Source organism: Pelmatolapia mariae, linkage group LG23 (genome assembly GCF_036321145.2).
Source record: "Pelmatolapia mariae isolate MD_Pm_ZW linkage group LG23, Pm_UMD_F_2, whole genome shotgun sequence".
Classification (NCBI taxonomy): Eukaryota; Metazoa; Chordata; class Actinopteri; order Cichliformes; family Cichlidae; genus Pelmatolapia; species Pelmatolapia mariae.
This window is the reverse complement of record NC_086246.1, coordinates 48498471-48523167: the sequence shown is the minus strand read 5'-3', so window position 1 is coordinate 48523167 and position 24697 is coordinate 48498471. Positions and strand designations below refer to the sequence as shown.

General features: G+C 39.4%; 2 protein-coding genes across 10 annotated transcripts; one reads left to right on the top strand and one right to left on the bottom strand.

Annotated features, from left to right (window-relative positions):
- Positions 1 to 5563: 5563 nt before the first annotated feature.
- Positions 5564 to 11111, bottom strand: LOC134620871 (torsin-1A-interacting protein 2-like). Of its 3 annotated transcripts, none has more exons than XM_063467196.1 (7): positions 10915 to 11111; positions 9557 to 9688; positions 9263 to 9436; positions 7981 to 8082; positions 7740 to 7901; positions 7458 to 7508; positions 5564 to 7359 (listed from the first exon to the last, which is right to left on the bottom strand). In XM_063467196.1, the coding sequence occupies exons 1-7, from the start codon at positions 10985 to 10987 to the stop codon at positions 6569 to 6571; spliced, it is 1485 nt and encodes a 494-aa protein (XP_063323266.1). In that variant the 5' UTR covers positions 10988 to 11111; the 3' UTR covers positions 5564 to 6568. The 3 variants fall into 3 exon arrangements, with proteins under 3 accessions (XP_063323266.1, XP_063323267.1, XP_063323268.1); XM_063467197.1 differs by having other exon boundaries at positions 10921 to 11111; XM_063467198.1 differs by lacking the exon at positions 7981 to 8082.
- Positions 11112 to 11151: 40 nt separating this feature from the next.
- Positions 11152 to 21629, top strand: LOC134620870 (torsin-1A-interacting protein 2-like). 7 transcript variants are annotated; one of them, XM_063467189.1, is made up of 12 exons: positions 11152 to 11279; positions 11909 to 11984; positions 13763 to 13912; positions 14092 to 14229; positions 15546 to 15650; positions 15739 to 15786; positions 17653 to 17727; positions 17972 to 18076; positions 18165 to 18212; positions 19821 to 19970; positions 20150 to 20287; positions 20481 to 21629. In XM_063467189.1, exons 2-12 carry the CDS (start codon positions 11951 to 11953, stop codon positions 21269 to 21271), a joined length of 1782 nt encoding a protein of 593 aa, XP_063323259.1. In that variant the 5' UTR covers positions 11152 to 11279; positions 11909 to 11950; the 3' UTR covers positions 21272 to 21629. The 7 variants fall into 7 exon arrangements, with proteins under 7 accessions (XP_063323259.1, XP_063323260.1, XP_063323261.1 ...); XM_063467190.1 differs by lacking the exon at positions 15739 to 15786; XM_063467191.1 differs by lacking the exon at positions 18165 to 18212.
- Positions 21630 to 24697: the final 3068 nt, after the last annotated feature.

Below are 24697 nucleotides of genomic sequence, written 5' to 3'. Positions count from 1 at the left end.
ATAGTGCGGAAAATACAGTATTAACTTCACAGCTTGAAAAAAAGAGTTTGGACTTTTTTGTGAAACTTGCTCCTGTGCTGTTTTGTCTGAAAGGTAAATGAGAAAAACTATACCTCTGTCACTATGAAGGCTGTAAACAAGGCAAAACAGCTCACTAGTGTATCGTAGGAATAGCACAAATGGCTTTCAAACAGAAGAATGTGTTTATGTTACACATGATGCCAAAACAAGGGGTTACGGACATAAACAGAGTAGCTCAAGGTTTTCTAGATCCAGTTTTATTAGAACCTTCTGTTTTCTGCTGCAAGCTGTAGATGTTATTTAGCAAATATAAGAGCAGTATAGCAGATCCTCACATCTAACTGTGGAAAAGCATGCAACCCTATCTATTTTTATATTTCCCAAAATGACAAGCTGCTTTGCCTTAAAACAAGAGACCAAAATTGGAGCTAGACCCATGCCTTCAGATAGTTGCCACTGCCTTTACATTGCTCTGATTTTATTTCTGTGTTTGTTTTGGGCCAGTTGCTGTCATATTCCTTGGTATTATGGAGAATGACTGCGGAAATAACGTGGGGGACTCTTGGCTTCTGAAAGTGATGATTGCTTTCACAGTATGGGATTTCCTGAATGTAATCTGGATTGTCATTTTGAGCAGTGAAAAAAGAGGTGAATGCCTTGTGTCTGTCTAAATATAAGAGTCTGCATCAAATACAGCATGCTTTCTAATGAGGAATAATAATATGCATAATTTTCTGTTACAGGCCATTTAGGAATGAGCGAGAGAAACAAGCAGCAAAGGAAAAAGGTGAGAACTTGTCCACATCATGTCACTATAACATGATGTAATTTGCTAATGGTTTGTAATTCCACACTAAGTATCGAAGAGATATATCTATAACTTCTGTTCCCTGACGGAGCGGAACAAGGTACAACACATAAGTTTGGGATATCACGCCCTCATGTGTCCTGGCTGAAGAAACCTTTATTCACGTCTTTAAGGCGGATGACCTGTGATGGCCTCCACATATACCCCCTGTCATCACAGTCATCCCTCAGTTTGATAGCTGTTCTTCACCAAGCCAAGCTGCTCACTGGGGCCACCTTCTGTTCCTCTCCTTCAGGGAACAGAAGTTATAGACATAACTGTTTGTTCCCTTTCAGTCGATTCACTCGGTACAACACATAAGTATGGGACATATATACACGCCCCGCAGAGCAGCCACTCAACTGGAATCGGACCAGCACAACTTAGTGTGTGGTAGACCCAGCAGAAAGGGCAGTATGAGCCACCGAAGGGGCTGAACGTCCAAACGACAAAAGTGTGTGGTGATGCCCAACTAGCTGCTGCACAAATACCAGCTACAGGTACCCCTTTGAAAAGAGCCCATGAAGTAGCCATTCCCCTGGTGGAATGAGCTCTCACTCCCTGGGGCAACACAAGACCCTTAGTGCTGTACGCCAGTAAGATAGATCCTATACTCCAGTGGGACAACCTCTGTTTAGACAGAGCTCTACCTCTGGATTAGCAAAGCAGACAAACAGCTGGTCAAATAAATGCACATTCTGAGTGTGCTCAATGTAGGTGCGTAGCACACGCACTAAACAAAGAGAATACATCTCCTCTGCTCCTCAGATGCAAAAGGAGGGGAGCAAAAGCTCAGCAACTCAAACTCCATCGAGCTATAAGATGCAGGCATGACCTTGGGAAAACAGGTAGCATTTGGATGCAATACGACCTTGTGACCATCAGGAGAGAACTGTGTGCAGGAGGGATGCAGAGACAGAGCATGAAGGTCACCCACTTGCTTTGCCAAAGCCAAAAGGAGAAGTAATGCAGTCTTATATGAGAGAAGTTTCATATCGACAGACTCAGTGGGTTCAAAAGCGAACCCCTTTTAGAATACGCATAGCAAGGGGATGTGCACCTGGTGTCACCCTTTCAAAGCCAATATGACAAGCAGATATAGCTGCTAAATAAACCTTTATTGCCCTCACAGACCCTTATCCAGCAGCTCCTGCAGGAATATCAAAACATCCACAATAGAGCACTGAAATGGGAGAGTGTGGCAGTCCTGGCACCAATTCACTTCGATTTTATTTATACAGCACCAAATCACTCAAGGCACTTTATATTGTAAGGTAGACCCTACAATAATACATACAGAGAAAAACCCAACAATCATATGAACCCCTATGAGCAAGTAGTTTGGCGACAGTGGGAAGGAAAAACTCCTTTTTAACAGGAAGAAACTGCCGACGTACTCTCTCTAGAACAGGAGATATCATTTCCACTGGGGGGAAATGCATACAGGAGCACGTCTGAACATTGGTGTGCTAGCGCGTCAATGCCCAAGGTTATATCGTGGGCGATTATGGAGAAGAACAGGGCAGTGAGTATTTATCCTGGAGGCACAAGGTCTACTTGCGCCTTTCCAAATGGATCCAAAATCTGAGCCATTATCAAAAGGTGCAACCTCCATTCCCTCTGGTGAGGGAATGGAGGTTGGAGAGGTTGGAGACAAGGTCTGCCTCCTCCGGAAGTGACGCGATGCACACAGGCGGTGAGAGAAAGTGCAGCACTGAAACACTCTCATCTTTAAAAGTCCAAGTGGCACTAAGGCGATCATAGATGTCATCATGCCCAACAAATGTAATATCGTCTGGAAACGCAGTCTGCGTCTCCAGCTGAAAATGAGCAAGGCAGCGGCCACTCTGTGCTCTGACAAGCATCTGGCCAATGTCCAGCACATCGACGTCTTCCTGGGGAGCGCTGATGGGCTTCAACCCAGGCTGGAGCCTATCAGCACTCCTGCATAGTTCCAGCTCCTCTTCGGTTAGCTCATCAATGTATTCCATGTAGTCAGCTCAGCTAATTGTGGGGACATCAACTGGATAGTCCTTGTATTCGGACTCCGATAAAGCCGGGGCTCCAGACTAGGAGAAGAAAGGTTCATGCTGTGCAACAGCCGTCCGTCTCAGCACTTATTCCACATACATCACCCGTCTTTCCAGCACGTGCAGGTTTTGGGGTCCGTCAACATTCTCCTAGCATGGGTGATCCCCAGGCAGACAGGTCAGGCATTGTGCTGGTCTCTGTCTTGCAAACAGAACCCCTGAGGAAAGGGGTGAACAGAAGATTTCTGCTTTGCTCGCTTCAGTTTGGAGTCCATTCCAAAACATAAAGCGAAACGCTGCACAGGAAAACTTGCAATTAGCGCTCTGCAGGCAGCCTATGCACCAACTGCACTCTGGAGGCTAACATCAATAGGGGCAGTTGAGCTAAGTTCAAGTCGGGAGACAATGGAGCTAATTAGCAGCAGCTAGCTAGCCCAACTCAGCAGAGGTGTTCTCAGTGAGGTGATGAGCGTACAAACTGAGGGATACTGTGATGACAGGGGGTATATGGGCCAGTGTGCATGTCATCACAGGTCATCCACCTTAAAGGCGCGAATAAAGGTTTCTTTGGCCAGGACACGCGAGGGCGTGATATCCCATACTTATGTGTTGTGCCGAGTGATTCGACTGAAAGGGAACTGGAGTCTGTGCTAGTTCATGTCTGTTTTTCTCATTTTCAGAAGAGCCTCAGAGATGCTGTTGTTAATACTGTGTCAGTAATCCTCTTCGCTGGAGCCATTTCTTTTTCTACAGCCATCATTGTTGGCATATTTACTTGTCAGAAACAATAGTTTTGTGGTTTGTTTGAGTCACAATCAGATTTCTCCCATACTGGTTACATATAGTATGGTTACATATACGTATAGTTACATCACACTTATTATTCAGAAAACTGATCATATCACACTGTTTACCTGCTGGATCCTCATTTAATGTAACTGGTGTTTTAAGTGTCTTATTTATTGTATCTCACAGACTGTATATTGCTTTAGTATACTATATACCTTGTTTTTCATTTTCAATGTAAGTTTTCCTAGGTTAAGTAGGTTAAATCATTTCTTATCAAAGTTAAGCACATACTTTTAGGATGAAGTTAGACTACCTGTGTTTTGCTATTTGCAAAGCCCTGCTGTGCCTTGGAAACATTTTCTTGCAGTCAGATTAACTAAAAAAAGCCTAATGAAAAGCTACACAGAGGAGAGACATTTTTTAGCAATATATATTTAATGGGATCCATCACATCTAATAGCAGCTATCTGATAAATGTTCACTCTGCTTTGATAACTACTTATAACTCAAATATTAATAAACATAAATGGTGTAAAAAGAAATTGGACCACAAGCTTTGCCCACATGAAACTACAGCATGTGCTGTAAATTGATGTCTCTTGATTCAGGAGTAAAATGGCTTTTCTTTGGCGGTATTTCACTTGAAATTCAAAACATTGAAACTGCTGCTGTGTAAAAGGTAGCCTTAGTTTATGTCTATGGTCCATTTAATGAGTTGCCTAGTTAATCTCTGCCAAGATACAGAGATGCATTTATCAACTGCTTAGAAAATGATTCAGCTTGCTCTAAGTTCCTGTTTTTAGAGGCATACTAATGCTGTCGTAGCAGCTTCGATGTATATCTTCATTTGGACAAATGTAAATAAATGTAAAGAAATATTCATACTTGGTGAAATGGACTTTTGAACTGTCAGGTTTCTTAAGAAGTGAGTTGTAACCCTGCTTAGTAAATGTTTGACTTCTTCATGTGCTGAATAGATGTCAAGTCCTCGTTTCAAAGCTGGAGACTTTAATTTTTAGTAAACAGAAGGACAAGTTACACCCAGTGGATGCTTTATTAGAGTCCTTGTTACTAAGAGTCTCAACAACTTTTTGCCTTCATGACTGTCTTAATTCTTTGTGGAATAAACTGAACAAGGTGCGTGTAACAGAGATTTTGGTCCATATTAACATCATAGCCTCACGCAGTTGCTACACATTTGTCATGATCTAAATCTCCCATTTCATCACATCCCCAAAAAATAAATGAGCAAAATTTGAATGACAAGTTTGCAGCTCTCAGTATATTTGTGTAGATATCAATCTAAACATTTGTGAATGTGTTTTCTGTAGCTGTAAATTTAAAACACAAGTGTGTGAAGATGAAAACCGAAAGTGAAATTTTAAAAATAAAGTTCACTTTTTTCCCCACACATTCTCACATTTAGAACATTTTTACCTTCACAAAGTCTTGTACTGGATCAGGATTTGGTAACTGTGGAGGCAATCTGAGTACAGTCGACAGGTTTGAGGTTAACTGAGCTTTGTTACATGGTGTTTAATGCAGGTTGTTAAATTGTGGTCATAAACAGATGGACATGATCAGTTACAATACTCAGGTAGACTGTGGCATTTAAACAATGCTCAACAAGTGTTAAGACTCTAAAATATGCCAAGAATTATATCACCACCAACACCTTGACCGTTGAGAGAAAGAAGGATGGATCCATGCTCGCATGTTGTCATCCCAAATTCTGACCCTACTGTCGCTACATTACAATAGATCAGACCAGGCACCATTCTGAGCCTGTAAGAACTGTAGCCTCAGTTTCATATTTGTAGCTAACAGAAATAGCCTAGCTCATCATTAACATAAACAATTAGACAATTCACTCCTCTATGTATCAAAATTATCTTTATTGATAATATTCAGTGTTTATGAGCGCTCAGAATAACAAGAGGAATGAGATGTATGACAGGAAACAGCACAAACAGATGTTGTCATGTGCGCTAGTATAAATGACTGGAGAAAGTTTTTACTCTAATTAAATACAGTGTATTCTTCATGTGTTTAAGGCACAGTCTGAGACCAGCTGATCAGTATTTATCCAAAATATATTTTACAAATATAAACCACATTGCGAGTAGCTCACAATGTGAAGTGACAACACCTCCAGTGGTTTCTTTTTTAACAACATGTTCAAAAGACAATTTAATATCAAATCCACATATATACACAGCTATAAAAAATACCTCAATCCAGGAAACATGTCACAAATATACATATTTAGAAAAAAGCAAAGAATATAAAATATTCACCTTAAAAAGCTGGTACTCAAAAAGACAGATACTTAAGTCAAAACCAAGCATTTCCAGCACACACACAAAAAATAAAGAATTAAATGAAGTTACCTGGTTGTCTTGGACAGCAGAATAAAAGATGAAATATGAATATGAACTGAAAACAAAACTTTTTTTTTAGTTCCAGTAAAGAAAAGCTGAGGATGATGAAAAAACATGAGAGTCATTAAAAAGCTGCTCAGAAATGATACACGCTTTAACATGCAACAAAAAATGAAACAGCTCAGTCAGTCTCGGTTTCGTGGATTGCATGCACATGAGAAAAGATTATGGCCACACTTGTGAAGTGGAATGATGGTGTAACACTGTAACCTCTTTTAACATGCATGCATGAGTAAAAACTGTTTAAACTTCTGTGCAGTTAAACCGAATCATATGCATTTGACTTCAATTTAAGTACAATGTAATCTCTGAGAGAAAGAGAATAACACAATTACTGAATGCTGTAAATGAATTATCACAGCACACATCATACTTCCACGTTTCTCCTTTCTCGTAGCTCCTTCTACAGTGCAAAGAAGAATCAGGCAGCTTGGTTTTTTTTAGCATCCTTTCTTCTCCACCTCAGACACCACAGGCAGGACTAGATGGGAGATGCAACTCCACAGACCACCAAACTTATCATTATTCATTATATTGAAGGAAGTTTGGCCACCGGTGTCCACCAGCCTCTCCTTAAGATAGTCTTGCACCATCTCTTCCACCTCTTTTACACTCTTTTCCTTCGGGATCTCATCTTGAGGCAGCAGCACAGAAAACAACAAGAAAACCCGCTTATATGCAGCATTCTCGTGGTGGCAGTAGCGATAAAAAATGAGAGTGGAGCCTGGTGGCAGCTCTTCCAAACGATGAATGATGGCCACGGGTTTTTCTCCCTCAAACGCTGCTTGCAGCTGACTGTCAATGTCTAACTTCACCTTATCACTGTCCTGGCCTGCTTTGCTTTTTCCATCAATGTCGAGGAAAGAGGCATTGAGGGCAGATGAGAAGGAAGCAGCCAGACCCCGAGCAAGGCACTGCAGTGTCCTCTCAGCGTTTTGGCCTGCAGTGAAAATCAGACTGACTGGCTCAGTGGGATGGACTGTTTTAAGGTGCTTCTCCAGGTGGATTTTGCTCATCTTCCACAACTCAGGCCGCTGACTGGGGAACTGAGTCTGAAGATCAGACAATTGATCAGCAAACCTTTCTGGCTTCACAGGCCTGGATGACTGCCCTCCACCACGTTTCATGTCTTGGAGTAAAGGGACGATCTTGTATGTCAGCAATGTCCCAATCACAAATAGTACCAGGAGAACTACCAGGCGAACTAAACCCCACAAACACCATGTGAACCCTTTAATAACACAGAAACAAAAGAACACACAAAGTTAATAAATAATGTTTAAAAAGCATCATCAGGTCTAAAGATAATAATTAAAATGACTTACTTACCTCTAGAGGAATTTCTGGGGCGTGTCTTTGTAGCAACAGGTTTCTGTTTGTCTTTTAATAAAAGAAAACATGATTATATTAATGCACAGATGTCACCACTATAGCAGGTGTTGCAGAGGACTTTAATACTGAGATAAAGCAGCAATACCAGATTCTTTGGGAGGAACAGTCTCTTTTGGAATGTTATTCACATGTCTTGGATGCTCACTTGGGGTAATGTGGTTAACTTTGGATAAATCTGAACGCTCAACCTTTCTATACAGAATATGTGCAGCACAATACCAGCGCTCGGGGCTTTGAGCATCATCGTCCTCCTGTAGTCTGCCATGCTGGACTTCTTGAGAGCCGGTGAATCATGCCTGTTCACTGTCGCGCTAATCTGTGCGACAGGCTTAGTGGGGGGTGCAGGTGCTTTAGGTGCTTTTGGTGCTGGTGTTGCTGAAACTAAACAAAATAGGTTAGGTCAAATAACTTATACTATAATTTAACACTGAATGTCAAGGAAGATGGAGCATTTTTCTACCTTTCTTGGATTTCATCAAGTTGGGATCCTCAGTCTTAAGACTGGGTCTGTAGAGCTCATCAAGCACTACACGGGGATTTAAGTTCCTATCTCCGAGAGCATCTGTTTTAAGCAGAAGATTTTTAAGATAAAATCCTAATAAAGTCATAAAAGAAAAGTAACTTAACACAAAGTCTATTTGTATATTATTATATGGCTTATATAGTGAAAATAAAGTATTGGTCCAAGCTGTTTGCCTTTGTTTTTATTTATTTATTTTTTAATTTAAATGTGATGCATTCTCAATTATCCAGGTAAGTAAATCTCCAAAGGCTGATTCTGTTCATCTGGACGTTTTCAGAGGGAGAAACGTTTCGTCACTCAGCCAAGTGACTTCTCCAATCTCAGCTGACTGCAGGTTTCCCCAACCTTATAAACAGTACATTTGCATAGTTTCAGTCATTTAGCAAATGTACTGTGTATAAGATTTTGAAACAGATTGATGAACAGAATCAACCTTTGGTCATTTAAATGTGGTGTTTTGATAACTTAATTCAGTCCTGTTTTATTTACACTTTACAGAGCCTCCCTATTTTTTAAGTTACTGTATTATCTATTTGTTCTTTACATTTAATACAAATAAATTAAAAGGGAATATTATCTCATCTCTATGATTTATTTCATAATGAATATGGTCTGCTGGGGCGGCAGCATCTCTGCTGGGCACAGGAAGAGACTGAACAGGCTGATCCGCAGGGCCAGCTCTGTTCTAGGATGCCCTCTGGACCCAGCGGAGGTGGTGAGTGACAGGAGAATGGTGGCTAAGCTGTCATCCCTGTTGGACAACATCTCCCACCCCATGCATGAGACTGTAACAGCACTGAGCAGCTCCTTCAGTGGGAGACTGCGGCACCCACGGTGTGGGACGGAGAGATTTCGCAGGTCATTCCTCCCCACTGCTGTCAGACTCCACAACAAAGACTTTAACTGATCAAACACGCACATCCACAAATGTGCAATAATCTTTTCTGGCATCGTTGTATTTTTACTGAGTTGTATATAACATTTGTATTCTATTTTTATCTTATTGTATATTTTATTCTATTTTATTCTACTGTATATAGTATTTTATTTTATTCTGTACAGTTGTGTACTGTATTTATTCTTATTTTATTTTATTCTAATTTTTGCTTCATAACTTTTGCACTGTCCACTTCCTGCTGTGACAAAACAAATTTCCCACGTGTGGGACTAATAAAGGTTATCTTATCTTATCTTAATATTCACTAGTTGTAGTCCAAACCTTTGTGTATGTTTGGCAGATCAGTGACTTTAAAGGAATCCTGTTCAATATCCATTTCCTGGTCTTCATTTTTCTGAATGTCTCCAGATGATTCCTCAACATCCATCTTACTTTCAGTGCTCTTGTCAGACACTGCTTCTTCAGCATCCACTCGGCTGTTCTTGCTAGGGGACTCTGTTAGGTAATAAATAATAGACACGGATTGTTTGTTTTTTAACAGTGCCTTGAACAGTGAGGGTAACTAAGGGTAATCAGCCATTAAAATTAGGCAAATACTTAATTCCAGCAACTAACCTCCATCTTCAAAGTCAGGCTCCCCATCTTTGGTACCATTAACTGATGTAGGAGCATCAGCAGCGTCAGCTTGTGCTTTTTTTCTTTTGGTCCTCTTTATAGGCTGCCTAGGAGTTGCCTCAAAACTCGACCCTTTTTTAAAGACAGGATTAGAATTGAGTATATCACATGGGCAGCTCAGGATAAGTTATATAGCGAAATAGAGAGGCAAGGCTGAGATGGTTTGGACAAGTGCAGATGAGGGATAGTGAATATACTGGGCAAAGGATGTTGAAAATGCAAATGCCAGGCAGGAGGAAAAGAGGAACACAAAAGAAGAGATTCCTGGATGATGTGAAGGAGGACATGCAGAGCTAGGGAGAGGGTGAAAAAGATGGAGATGATCCCCTGTGGGGACCGCTGATGGGAGCAGCCAAAAGAAGAAAAAACCCTGAAACAGCACTGGTGTCCAGCCAGCCTCTATTTTGCTTTGTGTTCCCTATGTATTCCAGTATTACGGCAAGAGACGCGGAAACCTGATTTCAAAATAAAAACCAACTTCAAGTAAACGTAGCTTGAACGTTCACCTTGATTTCAAAATAAAAGCATGCGAAACCTAATTGCAAAATAAAAGCCAACTTCGAGTTAATTAACAGACATGTTAAGTACATAATAACAAATATCATTTAGTCTTGTTTACACACTTCCATCCGAACGACACACCCTTGTACTCTAGTAGCGCCCCGTCAATGCCATCTTATTTTGGATTTCACAGTAAAAGCCTGCGAATTTTCATTTTTGAACTACTCTTTCAATGACTTCAGAATGCTCTTAAAAGGAAAACTCATATTTCCACAGACTAGTTGCACTCAATATCAAGTCAGTCTGACTTTGCTTTTCACACAATTTCAAAATTGCCCATATATCAGTGTGTTTAGCGGCTTAATGAAACGTTGATCCCTGTCACTAATCGCTAGTGCTAAAAGCGAAAGTCATTTGTGATTTTAATTTCGCTGGTGCTGTAAACTGTTTCGAGACACAGTGCTAAAAACAAAACACAAACAAACAACAACAACAAAAAACAAACAAAGAAACAAAAAAAATACTCACATACATAACGGCTAATATATAGCAAAGCATTTCAATGAAACGAGATAACTCATTGGTTTTAAAGTTGTGCCTGAACTCGTACCAGGAACTGAAACATTAAGTTCATTTTAATACAGATTGCTATCTGAGGATAATTTACACCGGTGAAGCCTGCTAACATTAGCCAAAGCACCGATCCAAAACTGATTTTCTTTGAAACTTATGAATATGAGGGAGCTAATTCTGACGGCTAAGCTAGTTAATTGACATACCACTCGAACAGTGCTCACCTTTACCTGACATCCGTCGTATCGATCTAGTCATGGGACGAGAGAGCTTATCTTCAGAGTCTCTGGTATCCATTTGTAACTCTAATTCAATTGAGCAATGCCAAACAACTTCAACTAAACAAAACGACGTAACATCGCGCGCACAAACAAGCTACAATCACTGGACTTCCTTGTAGCTGGGGGAACATTTCTTGATAGGACACCGTTGCCGTCCGGAAAATAGTGCAACGTTTAGTTATCTCGATAGAAACAAAGGCACTAATAAACGTTCTGCTTCAGAATTTAGTCTGCTATGAGTGCCACACATGCTAACTGAAAGCTAAGGAAGCGTATGATCTACGGCGATATGATCCATGACATATTAGGTATGGACCAGTAATCAGAAAAGCCCACGTATCGTTATGACTTTTGAGTTACACGAAGGCATTTTTTTTACAATAACACCCAAGTAATGCTTTGGCAACTGTTGGCTAAATTAGCATCTCTCTGGCTGAGCTAGCTGAGTTATCTTTTGTCACTTAAATAGCCAGCTCTCTTTAATTATGGTTACCAACAATTTACGTTTCGTGCATGTAATTAGAGCTTAGTTCCCGGCGAGTAGTTATTTCTCTCGCAATAATTTATACTAGCTTTTCTTCGGCTTGCTTACTGTCATCTCGCAGCAAGTTCAGTTTCGATTTAGCAGCAAAACATTATTTAGCAAATCCACGAAAGCACAGCCACAAATTAATACTTCCAAATTGCAATGTACATATTTCCTTTTTATTTAGTGACAGTTTGAAAGGTTGAGGCGCGTAATGGTTGTTCTTGTTCGTCTTTAACTTTAGTGAGACTGCCTTTGAGCTTGGCTCTGTTGACATGCACTTAAGCAGATTTACAATATTTGTTTGGACCTTTGAACATGTGACGACAAACTGTAACTCGTGGCTTCGCATAAAAAAGAAAAAAAACTAATGCAATGTTTATTTGTTTTATTCACGCTTGAACCATCCAGTGAACCCTGAGTGAAGAAAAGGAAGATCATCTGTCTAAAGACATGGAAAAGCAAGTCACCAGTCAGAACCCAGCAGGTAAAATTCTAATATTTCTTTGTTGCTCAGCCAGTGTTTGCTGTTTGGTGGTCGACTCGCCGCATTATTAAAGCAGTACAGACATAACTAATGTTTATCTCTATTTCAAGAAATACCGAACACATATACGGTTAATATTTGGCATTTACTTCAGTTATAGCATGTTTCTGAACTAAAATGTTATTTGTTTCTCGTGATGAAATGTAAATAAATACTAAAAAATCAGTTATAACCAAGATCTGTATAGAACAAATATATAAAAAGGGATTTACTGTTGCCCTGGGCTTTGTTAAAAAGAAATCTCCATTAAGGATGCTGCAGATGCCTGATCCAAGATGATTTTTGGGGCACAATAATATTATAAATGTAGAGATCGGAAGTCCTAGACTGCTATGGAAGTTAAAGTATTTTTATTTCATCAGACACAAGTCAAACCAAGACACAGGAGGAATCTGTAACAATTGTTTCACCAACCCAAGCTGTTGTTAAAAATGATGGTGACTGCAAACAAGAGACACAAAAAAAAGATAAATCAGCCACAATAGAAGAGACAACTTCAGCTCAGTGTTTCTGTCCAAGTGTTACAGCACATAATTCAGATATTAGTCAGCAATCAGTTATATTATATACCCCACTTTGGAACATCATCAACCAGCATTGTTTGTCTTAGTTATTAGTCATTTGTAAGTTTTGTTACTGCTGTGCTCCTTAAATAGCCATATTCATTTTACAAATCTTTTTATAGACATAAGTCTTGACCCACCCCTCATTTTTCCTCTTTTCTTTTTTCTTCCAAGGAGGCAGACTTTATTGTTAAATAGCAATGACAGAGTTCTGCGGGCTTACATGAATCTATTACATGAATCTCAGTGACCTCAACTTAAGGTCAAGGTCGGAGGTCAAGTTTTTTCTAAAAAATGTTGCAAATGAGATATCTCACCTAGGAGTTATTATCAATTTTATTGTGCCAAGATTAAAAAGGGAATTACTGTTGCCCTGGGCTTTGTTAAAAGAGATCTCCATTAAGGATGCTGCAGATGCCTGATCCAAGATGATTTTTGGGGCACAATAATATTAAATATGTAGAGATCGGAAGTCCTAGGTTGCTATGGAAGTTAAACTATTTTTATTTCATCAGACACAAGTCAAACCAAGACACATGAAGCATCTGAAACAACTGTTTCACCAACCCAGGCTGTTGTTAAAAATGATGGTGACTGCAAACAAGAGACACAAAAAAAAGATAAATCAGCCACAATAGAAGAGACAACTTCAGCTCAGTGTTTCTGTCCAAGTGTTACAGCACATAATTCAGATATTAGTCAGCAATCAGTTATATTATATACCCCACTTTGGAACATCATCAAACAGCATTGTTTGTCTTAGATATTAGTCATTTGTAAGTTTTGTTACCGCTGTAAGGACAGCACACAGACAGAGAAGAAAAGCAATCCTAGTCAAACTGATGGCAAACAATTGTTACCAAAAAATGAGAAACAAGTCAGTGTTCCTGTCAGAGTATTGTAACAGCTGATTCAGATATCATTATGGATTTATTTGAAAGACAAAGTCTATATTTAATTTGGTTTAAAACATACATTTAGCCTCGTTCTATGATTAAAAAGGAAACTACTGCTGTAATAAAAGTTTTCTAGTCATATTTAAAGATGAAGCACTTGCTTAATCCTATGGGACACAAGAATCATAAATGTTTAGAAATGTTTAGAGATCCAAAGTCTTAGGATGTTGTGAAAGTTAAACTGTTTTTATTTCGTTAGATGAAAGTTGCGTCACAAAGAACGAACCATCAGAATTAACCCCTTCACAAATCCCGAATGACAAAAAGGATAACCAGGTCGATGAACCGGAACCTGAGCTAAATGAAAACATCTCAACCAAGAACAACTCAGATAATCATTTTGGAGATGGTGAGTCAGAACTTTTTGGAACATCACTGACTAGAATTTGTTCCTTAAACTTTTTGCTTCAGTCTGCCAACTTTCTATGACTCCATGAGCAAAACTAGGAGTGTGTAAGTTATTTTTCTCTTTTCTTTACCATGTTTTATTTGTATAAACTTGTTTTTTCCCTGTGAACAATTTTTCAGCTTCAGAGGAAAGACAGGACAAACCTGAGAGCACAACACAGCACACGCAGCAGTTAGATGACCGCAGTAATGATGTTGAAAACATTGGTCCTACCACCCCAGAGGCTAGTCAAACTGAAGAGCCACAAGTTACTAGCGGTAATCTTAGTACATTTGTTCTTTTTTATATATATATATATATATATATATATATATATATATATATATATATATATATATATATATGTGTATATATATATGTGTATATGTATATATATACATATATATATATATATATATATATACACACATATATATATATGTATATATATATATACACACACACACACACACACACATATACATATATATATATGTATATGTGTGTGTGTGTATATATATATATATATATATGTGTGTGTATATATATATATAGTTATTTTTGTTATGAAGTACATGTTTAAATAACACTGGCCTTTCCTCCTTATTCCCCTCATTTTTCCTCCTTTCTTTTTTCTTCCAAGGAGGCAGACTTTATTGTTAAATAGCAATGACAGAGCTCTCCGGGCTTTCTGAAGGAGTTTTAAAACATTTCTTTGGACACTGGGTGCTTTTCAAGGGATGAGCCGCTGTTGTAACAGACTACAAAGAACTGATATTGAATTGTATTTTTAGGACCTTTGTTACTTTGCTAAAAACATATCATTTTTCCCCCAGAGCTCTTAAAAATGCTAAAGATGGGCATTTTGCACTAAACCAGGTGATTCCCAAAGAACTGTTGGGATCAAACTTGGCATACTCAGCATGGTGTGTAGTGTGTTTTTAAAAAAACAGAGGAAGGTGAAGAAGTGGAAGACAAAAGAAGAAAAAGCAGGACTCTGTCTTCCTGTGTCCCAACAGATTGCAGCTTTTCTTTTTGTTGCTGCTGGACTTAGAACAGATTTTCAATGATCAGGATGATTTTGATCCCTCAGCCATAAAAAGCTAATGGGGTATCATCGTCACCCTGCCGGGTGGGCGGGGCTAGCACCCAAGTTTTTGAGTGTGATAAGTCGAGAATGAGGCGACATAGGATTTTGGAGTTCATACCATAGGTACATCTAATAAAACCTTGGATGAGTTTGAATCTCAGTGACCTCAACTTAAGGTCAAGGTCGGAGGTCAAGTTTTCTAAAAAATGTTGTAAATGAGATATCTCACCTAGGAGTTATTATGAGTTTTATTGTGCCAAGAGTAAAAAGGGAATTACTGTTGCCCTGGGCTTTGTTAAAAAAAATCTCCATTAAGGATGCTGCAGATACCTGATCCAAGATGATTTTTGGGGCACAATAATGTTAAATATGTAGAGATTGGAAGTCCTAGGCTGCTACGGAAGTTAAACTATTTCTGAAACATCACTGATTAGAATTCTTTTTTGCTTCAGTCAGCTAACTTTCTGTGACTCCACAAACAAAACTGTGATTTCTTTTTTACAGAGTTCAGTGAAGGAATAACACAGTCAGCAAATACAAATGAAGACAGATCCTGCGAGAACTTAGGTAGTGATCCGGCTCCTTGTCAGGAACAGACAGTTACAGCAGGTAAATTGTTCAACCGTTCAGAGTCAAGAGAACTTTTGTTACTAAATGTTTCTACTAATCAAAAATTGCTTTGATCCTATTTAATCAGCCACCGCTTTATCATCTCAAGGTGTTGACTGCAGCGACACTATTCAAGGTAAAGAAGGAATATTAAAGAGACCACGTGTGGGATCTTGAATAGATATGACAGATTTCATGGGCATTTAACATAAATGAGTCACGTGCTTATTGCAGACAGGGATTCGTCTAAAAAAGTAGGGGTGGGTTTTTATAATCGATTTATTAATTAAAATCGATTCTGGCTTGGATAACGTGAAATCGATTCATTAAAATCCTGAATCGATTTTTTAATATAAATTTATTTTGCCCGAAATGCCAGAATCTCTGGTGAAACCTCACAAAATTTCAACAACCACCAAACAGCTAAGACAGTAAATGAGAGCAGGTACACGGCTTCTGCACAAAGACGTAAACACACAGAATCAGAGAGATGTCGCCTTTCTCACCTGAGGGCACGGACACGGTCGGGGCTGAAAGCCGACAGCTCGCTGATTCTGATCTGTCGGCGGGTCTGCGCTTTGTGTTCACGCCCTTTTTGCGCTGATTCTAAAGCTGTTAGTTTGATCTCTCTCCAAACAATATTGACCGAACCAGCAGCAAAAGAAGATCCAAACTACGCTTCACATAAACATCGTCATGAATTCACTCTGACTTTTACTGTTTTGCTTCTACCACCATAAAATCACACTTCATGCAGAGCTCTCTCTCTCTCTGTTTTCTGCATTATTCGCTTGCTTGTTAAGTCTACCGTTGTTTACAGCGCTGTTGGCCGCTGTTTTTTTTCCTTTTACATACTTCCGAAAAGAAAACCTAATTTCTGCCGTTCAATACTGAACAAATTTAAACTTTTTTAAAATTATGCAAAATGCAAAACGCTTAGCTGTGTCTCTAATAAAACCGCTGTAACTTCAGAGGTAACGTTCATATGTTGATTAATGGTTTTCTTTCGTTTTTGATGTACTGCAGAATATTTTTATTAAATCCCAGGCCAGGAAAACCACCTTCATGTTTTTCTGTGTTTTATCTTCAGCTACTTTGACACAAAGGCATCTGCTGTGATGCTCACACCTTTGATAAAGTCTTGTGTGTGTCAGCTTCCTTTTTATAGATACAAAAATATGTAAATGTACTGATCTGATTTATAATATTTCTGACTGTCAAAATTTCCCAGAATCAAATCGAATTGAATCGAATCGTGGATCGAATCGATCTGGGACCTTGTGAATCGGAAACAAATCGATTCTAGAAATCAGTGACGATACCCAGCCCTATAAAAAAGAGGTGCTGCTTGTTGCAGAAGCACATTCTCCCAATAAGGACAGCACACAGACGGAGAAGAAAAGCAATCCTAGTCAAACTGATGGCAAACAATTGTTATCAAACAATGAGAAACAAGTCAGTGTTCCTGTCAGAGTATTGTAACAGCTGATTCAGATATTATTATGGATTTATTTGAAAGACAAAGTCTGTATTTAATTTGGTTTAAAACATACATTTAGCCTCGTTCTATGATTAAAAAGGAAACTACTGCTGTAATAAAAGTTTTCTAGTCATATTTAAAGATGAAGCACTTGCTTAATCCTATGGGACACAAGAATCATAAATGTTTAGAAATGTTTAGAGATCCAAAGTCTTAGGATGTTGTGAAAGTTAAACTGTTTTTATTTCGTTAGATGAAAGTTGCGTCACAAACCATCAGAATTAACCCCTTCACAAATCCTGAATGACAAAAAGGATAACCAGGTCGATGAACCGGAACCTGAGCTAAATGAAAACATCTCAACCAAGAACAACTCAGATAATCATTTTGGAGATGGCTAGTCAGAGCTTTTTGGAACATCACTGACTAGAACTTTACCAAATGGACCATCCCAGCCTTGCCGTAATGGTCTATTTGATTCACCTTTTATTGTTTATTTTATTTTTTATTTTCACTTGCTAGATACAGGACATGAATGTGTTCCTTTTGAGAACAGCGCACCGACGGAGAAGGAAAGCAAACCTAGTGAAGCTTCAGGTCAGTGCTTCTGTCCAAGTGTTACAGCACATAATTCAGATATTAGTCAAAAATCAGTTATATTATATACCCCACTTTGGAACATCATCAACCATGCTGGTTGATGTGATCGGAAGGATCGGAAGTCCTAGGCTGCTATGGAAGTTAAACTGTTTCTGAAACATCACTGATTAGAATTCTTTTTTGCTTCAGTCAGCTAACTTTCTGTGACTCCACAAACAAAACTGTGATTTCATTTTTACAGAGTTCAGTGAAGGAATAACACAGTCAGCAAATACAAATGAAGACAGATCCTGCGAGAACTTAGGTAGTGATCTGGCTCCTTGTCAGGAACAGACAGTTACAGCAGGTAAATTGTTCAACCGTTCAGAGTCAAGAGAACATTTTTTACCAAATGTTTCTACTAATCAAAAATTGCTTTGATCCTATTTAATCAGCCACCGCTTTATCATCTCAAGGTGTTGACTGCAGCGACACTATTCAAGGTAAAGAAGGAATATTAAAGAGACCACGTGTGGGATCTTGAATAGATATGACAGATTTCATGGGCATTTAACATAAATGAGTCACGTGCTTATTGCAGACAGGGATTCGTCTAAAAAAGTAGGGGTGGGTTTTTATAATCGATTTATTAATTAAAATCGATTCTGGCTTGGATAACGTGAAATCGATTCATTAAAATCCTGAATCGATTTTTTAATATAAATTTATTTTGCCCGAAATGCCAGAATCTCTGGTGAAACCTCACAAAATTTCAACAACCACCAAACAGCTAAGACAGTAAATGAGAGCAGGTACACGGCTTCTGCACAAAGACGTAAACACACAGAATCAGAGAGATGTCGCCTTTCTCACCTGAGGGCACGGACACGGTCGGGCTGAAAGCTGACAGCTCGCTGATTCTGATCTGTCGGCGGGTCCGCGCTTTGTGTTCACGCCCTTTTTGCGCTGATTCTAAAGCTGTTAGTTTGATCTCTCTCCAAACAATATTGACCGAACCAGCAGCAAAAGAAGATCCAAACTACGCTTCACATAAACATCGTCATGAATTCACTCTGACTTTTACTGTTTTGCTTCCACCACCATAAAATCACACTTCATGCAGAGCTCTCTCTCTCTCTCTGTTTTCTGCATTATTCGCTTGCTTGTTAAGTCTACCGTTGTTTACAGCGCTGTTGGCCGCTGTTTTTTTTCCTTTTACATACTTCCGAAAAGAAAACCTAATTTCTGCCATTAAATACTGAACAAATTTAAACTTTTTTAAAATTATGCAAAATGCAAAACGCTTAGCTGTGTCTCTAATAAAACCGCTGTAACTTCAGAGGTAACGTTCATATGTTGATTAATGGTTTTCTTTCGTTTTTGATGTACTGCAGAATATTTTTATTAAATCCCAGGCCAGGAAAACCACCTTCATGTTTTTCTGTGTTTTATCTTCAGCTACTTTGACACAAAGGCATCTGCTGTGACGCTCACACCTTTGATAAAGTCTTGTGTGTGTCAGCTTCCTTTTTATAGATACAAAAATATGTAAATGTACTGATCTGATTTATAATATTTCTGACTGTCAAAATTTCCCAGATTCAAATCGAACTGAATCGAATTGAATCGAATCGTGGATCGAATCGATCTGGGACCTTGTGAATCGGAAACAAATCGATTCTAGAAATCAGTGACGATACCCAGCCCTATAAAAAAGAGGTGCTGCTTGTTGCAGAAGCACATTCTCCCAATAAGGACAGCACACAGACGGAGAAGAAAAGCAATCCTAGTCAAACTGATGGCAAACAATTGTTATCAAACAATGAGAAACAAGTCAGTGTTCCTGTCAGAGTATTGTAACAGCTGATTCAGATATTATTATGGATTTATTTGAAAGACAAAGTCTGTATTTAATTTGGTTTAAAACATACATTTAGCCTCGTTCTATGATTAAAAAGGAAACTACTGCTGTAATAAAAGTTTTCTAGTCATATTTAAAGATGAAGCACTTGCTTAATCCTATGGGACACAAGAATCATAAATGTTTAGAAATGTTTAGAGATCCAAAGTCTTAGGATGTTGTGAAAGTTAAACTGTTTTTATTTCGTTAGATGAAAGTTGCGTCACAAAGAACGAACCATCAGAATTAACCCCTTCACAAATCCCGAATGACAAAAAGGATAACCAGGTCGATGAACCGGAACCTGAGCTAAATGAAAACATCTCAACCAAGAACAACTCAGATAATCATTTTGGAGATGGTGAGTCAGAACTTTTTGGAACATCACTGACTAGAATTTGTTCCTTAAACTTTTTGCTTCAGTCTGCCAACTTTCTATGACTCCATGAGCAAAACTAGGAGTGTGTAAGTTATTTTTCTCTTTTTTTTACCATGTTTTATTTGTATAAACTTGTTTTTTCCCTGTGAACAATTTTTCAGCTTCAGAGGAAAGACAGGACAAACCTGAGAGCACAACACAGCACACGCAGCAGTTAGATGACCGCAGTAATGATGTTGAAAACATCGGTCCTACCACCCCAGAGGCTAGTCAAACTGAAGAGCCACAAGTTACTAGCGGTAATCTTAGTACATTTCTTCTTTTATTTATATATATATATATATATATATATATATATATATATATATATATATATATATATATATATACATACATACATACACATATATATGTATATGTAGATATATAATGTATAGTTATTTTTTTTATTGTGAAGTACATGTTTAAATAACACTGGCCTTTTCTCTGTAGGAAGTGGAAAATTCTGGCTAGCAGTTGCTATAATAATGGCAATCATCGCTTTCGGGCTGCAGCATTTTCTTCAGCCAGAATCTCCGCCTCAGACGAATGATGTACGGCAGATAGACGTCTTCCTCAGGCAGCTGGAAAAAGTAAAGACTCGGTTTCCTAACCAGCGTGCCGAGCTCTGGAATAGGAGCAGGATCCACCTTAAGAGACACCTTCAGACCCCACAGCCCACAGAGCCCGTGAGTCTGATTCTCACTGCAGGCCTCAGAGCTGAGAAGACGCTGAACTGCCTAGCTCGGGACCTGGCCTCCGCCTACTCTTCTGCCCGGAACGCCTCCGTCCTCCACATAGATGGAGCCAGCAAAGCCAGCCAGGACAGTGACCAGGTCAAACTGGACATTGACAGGAAGTTGCAGGGAGCTTTTGAAGGAGACAAACCTGTAGCCGTCATTCATCGCTTTGAAGAGCTACCTCCGGGCTCCACGCTAATTTTTTATCGCTATTGCGACCACGAGAATGCAGTGTACAAGAACACTTTTCTGATCTTCACTGTACTGCTGGGGGAAGAAGACGAGATTCCTGCTAAGATTAGCTTGTGTGCTGTTGAGGAGATGGTGGATGACCACCTTCAAAAAAAATTCCTCACTCATGGCCACCCAGTGTCTTTTGACTCCACAGTCCACCATATTTTTCCAGGTCCATACCTGGACAAATATGGTGGACTGTGGAGTCGTATTTCTCACCTTATCCTCCCCGTGGCAGCAGAGGAGAGAATAGAACTTGAAGGGTGCTAGAGAGCAGAAGCATTCATTCTAGTCTGAACTTTCAGTCTGGGAACTAAGCTGGGTAATTGATCATTTGGGAGGTAGTAGACCTCAAGGATAGTGAATATACAGATGTGGACTTCCAGAATGAATGAGAATCATTATGGTATGGGATTTAAAGTAATTTCTCTGATCAGATGTAATTATGAACAGATAATTGTAAGTTTATTTGGTCTCTGCATTATATTTAACCCTCTACAGCATAGCGTTGCCCTGAGGCAACAAACCACATTTTCATGCCTTACACTGGCCCGTCAAAAAAAAACAACTTTTTTTTTTCAAATAATGCTACCAGACACATCTCTTTCCAATAAAATGATGAGTTGAAGGTGGTGTGACTTTCATTTTGGGGGGGGGAAGACCCCTTTCTGCAAGCTGCACTACACGAGAGACATCTCGATTAGGAGGCAAGATAAAGATCACTATTTTACATGTTTATAGTGAAATAAATGTATAATAAAAAATACTTGTATGTACATGAATATGTTAAGAAGCATATTTGATTGTTTGTTCTACTTTTTAAAATTTATTTATACAGTAAAACTGTTAATTTTCATTCGTTGCCTCAAGGCAACACTGCGCAGTTAGCCCAATTTTTTTCAGGCAATATAATGCATTTGCATATGTGTGTACAGATGTGTTTGTGTACATTTATATGATCATAGTATATGTTTTTTACTTTACAATCTACTCATAATTACAGGACATAGATGTAAATACCTTTTATGGAAGGAAACCAAGGGAATGTGCACTTTCTGTCCTCAGAAAGTGAGCACAGTGAGCTTTCAGGGAGTGACAGTGAAGTAGAGGAGTGGATCCCTAAATGAGGTTTGAGGGACACTTAGGAGCTCAGGGGTCAGTTGGTAAAGTAACTGTGCCTGTGTTTGTGTTAGTGCCCACATAACAAGCAGGTCTGGCCAGGATCTGGTATCAAGTCGTCACTGCTGACTGACTTCTGGCATGACAAGACGTATGTCATCCAGATGTGGGCCAGGCCTGGCATAGATGGCACTGTCTATGTGATGGCATGCAATATCTTGCTTGATTGTGGCTTGGTTTATGTGCCCTACGCCTACAGAAAACAGGTCTGGCCCAGATCTGGCATCAAGCTGGCACTTCTGACTGACTGGTGTTTTGGCAGAGTGTATGTCAACCAGATATGTGCCAGGTCTGGCAATGATGCCACTGTTTATGCGATGGCATGCCATATCTCAGCTTGTAGAGCAGGTTACAAACTGATCGGAAGGTTAGTGATTCGATCCCTGGCTCCTCCAGTCTGCATGTCAAGAGTGTGAATGTGTATGAATGTAGTTAGGAAGCACTCAGTTAAGCCAAAGTGGGTGAATGTGGCATGTTGCACTTTGAGTAATCTGGGAGAGTAGAAAAGTGCTATCCATTCACTGTCTGAACAGAGTTTCGGCATGTTACTTTTGCACTGTTTTGCATGTTCTGGCACCTGTTGTTATTGCATGGATTGATTAAGGTCCACATTAGGCTGACATTTGGGGCCAGAGCTGAAACTGTTCTGGGCCAGCACAGGGCCAGCAGTGTGTCTACAACTGGCCCGTGGCTGCACACCACCTACAGATGGCCCACATACTGCAATGAATGACGCCCCTTTGGTGGCCCAGATCAGGTTTGCCAAAGGGAATCTACACATGGGCCAGCACAGGACCACCAGTGTGTCTGAAACTGGCCTTGTGCTGGCCCATGTGTGGGCCACCTCTGGCAAACCAGGTCTGGGCCACCAAAGGGCCGTCATTCTTTGCGGTATGTGGGCCATGTGTAAGCACATTGTGTGGGCCTGATCCGGGCCATACCAATTTTGCTGTGTGGGTGTGTGTGTGTGTGTGTGTGGTCATGTACTACTTGTTGTGGGGACACAAATTTCTTTACACACTCACATTGTGAGGTCTCGCCTACTTTATGGGGACAAATTGCAAGGTAAATCATCAATTTTAGGGTGAAGGCTTGAGTCAGGGTTAGGGTAAGATTCAGGCAGGGACTTGTGATGGGTAGAGTCAGGATAAATCTCCAGGAAATGAATGTAAGTTAATGTAATGTCCCCAAAAGTGATGGAAACATATGGAGTTAAATCAGGGCCATAATGTTTGTTTAGTAAAAAAAAAAATTGAAATCGAAAATATGTAAACTGAAAGCAAAAGTCACATTTTTAGAGTGAACTTTGAAAAAGAAAGAGTTGGATTTAAAATTTTCAGATTCAGATCTTTTAAATTAATGTACAAAAAAAAATTCTTCAGGTTCGGATTTTTCTCTCAGCTTCAATTTTTCTTTTTTCACTTTCAAAAAAAAATTCTTCAGGTTCGGATTTTTCTCTCAGCTTCAATTTTTTTTTTTCACTTTCAAAAAAAAATTCTTCAGGTTCGGATTTTTCTCTCAGCTTCAATTTTTTTTTTCACTTTCAGATCTCTATTTTTCAGTTACAGACTTTTGGCCCTGTTTTGGCGTGGTGGGCGTGGCTACACAGAGAGGGGCGGGGAATCATGAGTGACAGCAGACCACTGCAGGCTCAAGATGGTCCATTTTTCATGTTGCCTTCAGGAAACCTGGGAATGAACATAATTTATCAAACACCTCCTGCACTGTATTATTTGATAATGTTTAGAAAACATGTCATGCATAACTGCTAAAACTCAGTTACTAAAGCTCTTTCAAGCAGTAATGTGTACAAATTACGCCGTAACTGATCAATTATGAGACGTTTTCCCAGCCACTACGTGAGAAGTGGTCATTTCCCATGCTCTCAAAGTAGCGCGCATTGTATCGGGTGGGGGCTGCTGTTAACTTGTCCCTCAGTGAACGATGGCGTCGTCTTCCAACAACACTGCTGGTGCGAACAATCAGGTGAGTGTTTAAGTTTGGAACAGTTACACTGCAGTCTGTGAATACTACGAATTTAAGAAGTGGCTATTGTTACGGTTACGGCTATTCTGTTTTTTTATTTTATAACGTTTTTTGCTGAAATGCTAGCTCAACAGAAACACCTCGCTATCATTTTCGGCTGAAACTTACTTCGAAAGGTAAAGTAATATTAACAATTTGATCCTTCCCCAAAAATATGGAAAACATTTTAAAAGACTCCATAACTAATCGGGCTTGGGATGCAGTCTTCATCACCTGCGCCAGACTCTCGTCCATCCATTATCTGGTTCCGGTTTTCGATGCGCTCTGAGGTCATAGCAAATTAGAACAAACATCCTACTGAGTGATTTTGCAGAACTACCTTCTATTTATAGAGTTTCTAATTATTTGGCATTATTGCAGCAAACCAGTCCACCACCATGCCAATCAGATTACTTCTTCCATGTGAGGGTGAAGAGGTGACGCTTCTGGATAAGATGGTGAAGGTTTGCTGCGTTTGGTGAACAGTGTGGT

What these genes read in the sequence shown, in the direction of transcription:
- LOC134620871 (XM_063467196.1), bottom strand. Translation starts at nt 10,987, where the DNA reads ATGGATACCAGAGACTCTGAAGATAAGCTCTCTCGTCCCATGACTAGA. An exon ending in TCTGCCAAACATACACAAAG is followed by an intron (nt 8,083 to 9,262) that starts GTTTGGACTACA and finishes TGCTTAAAACAG; the next exon opens with ATGCTCTCGGAGATAGGAAC. An exon ending in CCCCAGAAATTCCTCTAGAG is followed by an intron (nt 7,360 to 7,457) that starts GTAAGTAAGTCA and finishes GTGTTATTAAAG; the next exon opens with GGTTCACATGGTGTTTGTGG.
- LOC134620870 (XM_063467189.1), top strand. Translation starts at nt 11,951, where the DNA reads ATGGAAAAGCAAGTCACCAGTCAGAACCCAGCAG. An exon ending in CTGCAGCGACACTATTCAAG is followed by an intron (nt 18,213 to 19,820) that starts GTAAAGAAGGAA and finishes TTATTTCGTTAG; the next exon opens with ATGAAAGTTGCGTCACAAAG. An exon ending in AGAGCCACAAGTTACTAGCG is followed by an intron (nt 20,288 to 20,480) that starts GTAATCTTAGTA and finishes TTTTCTCTGTAG; the next exon opens with GAAGTGGAAAATTCTGGCTA.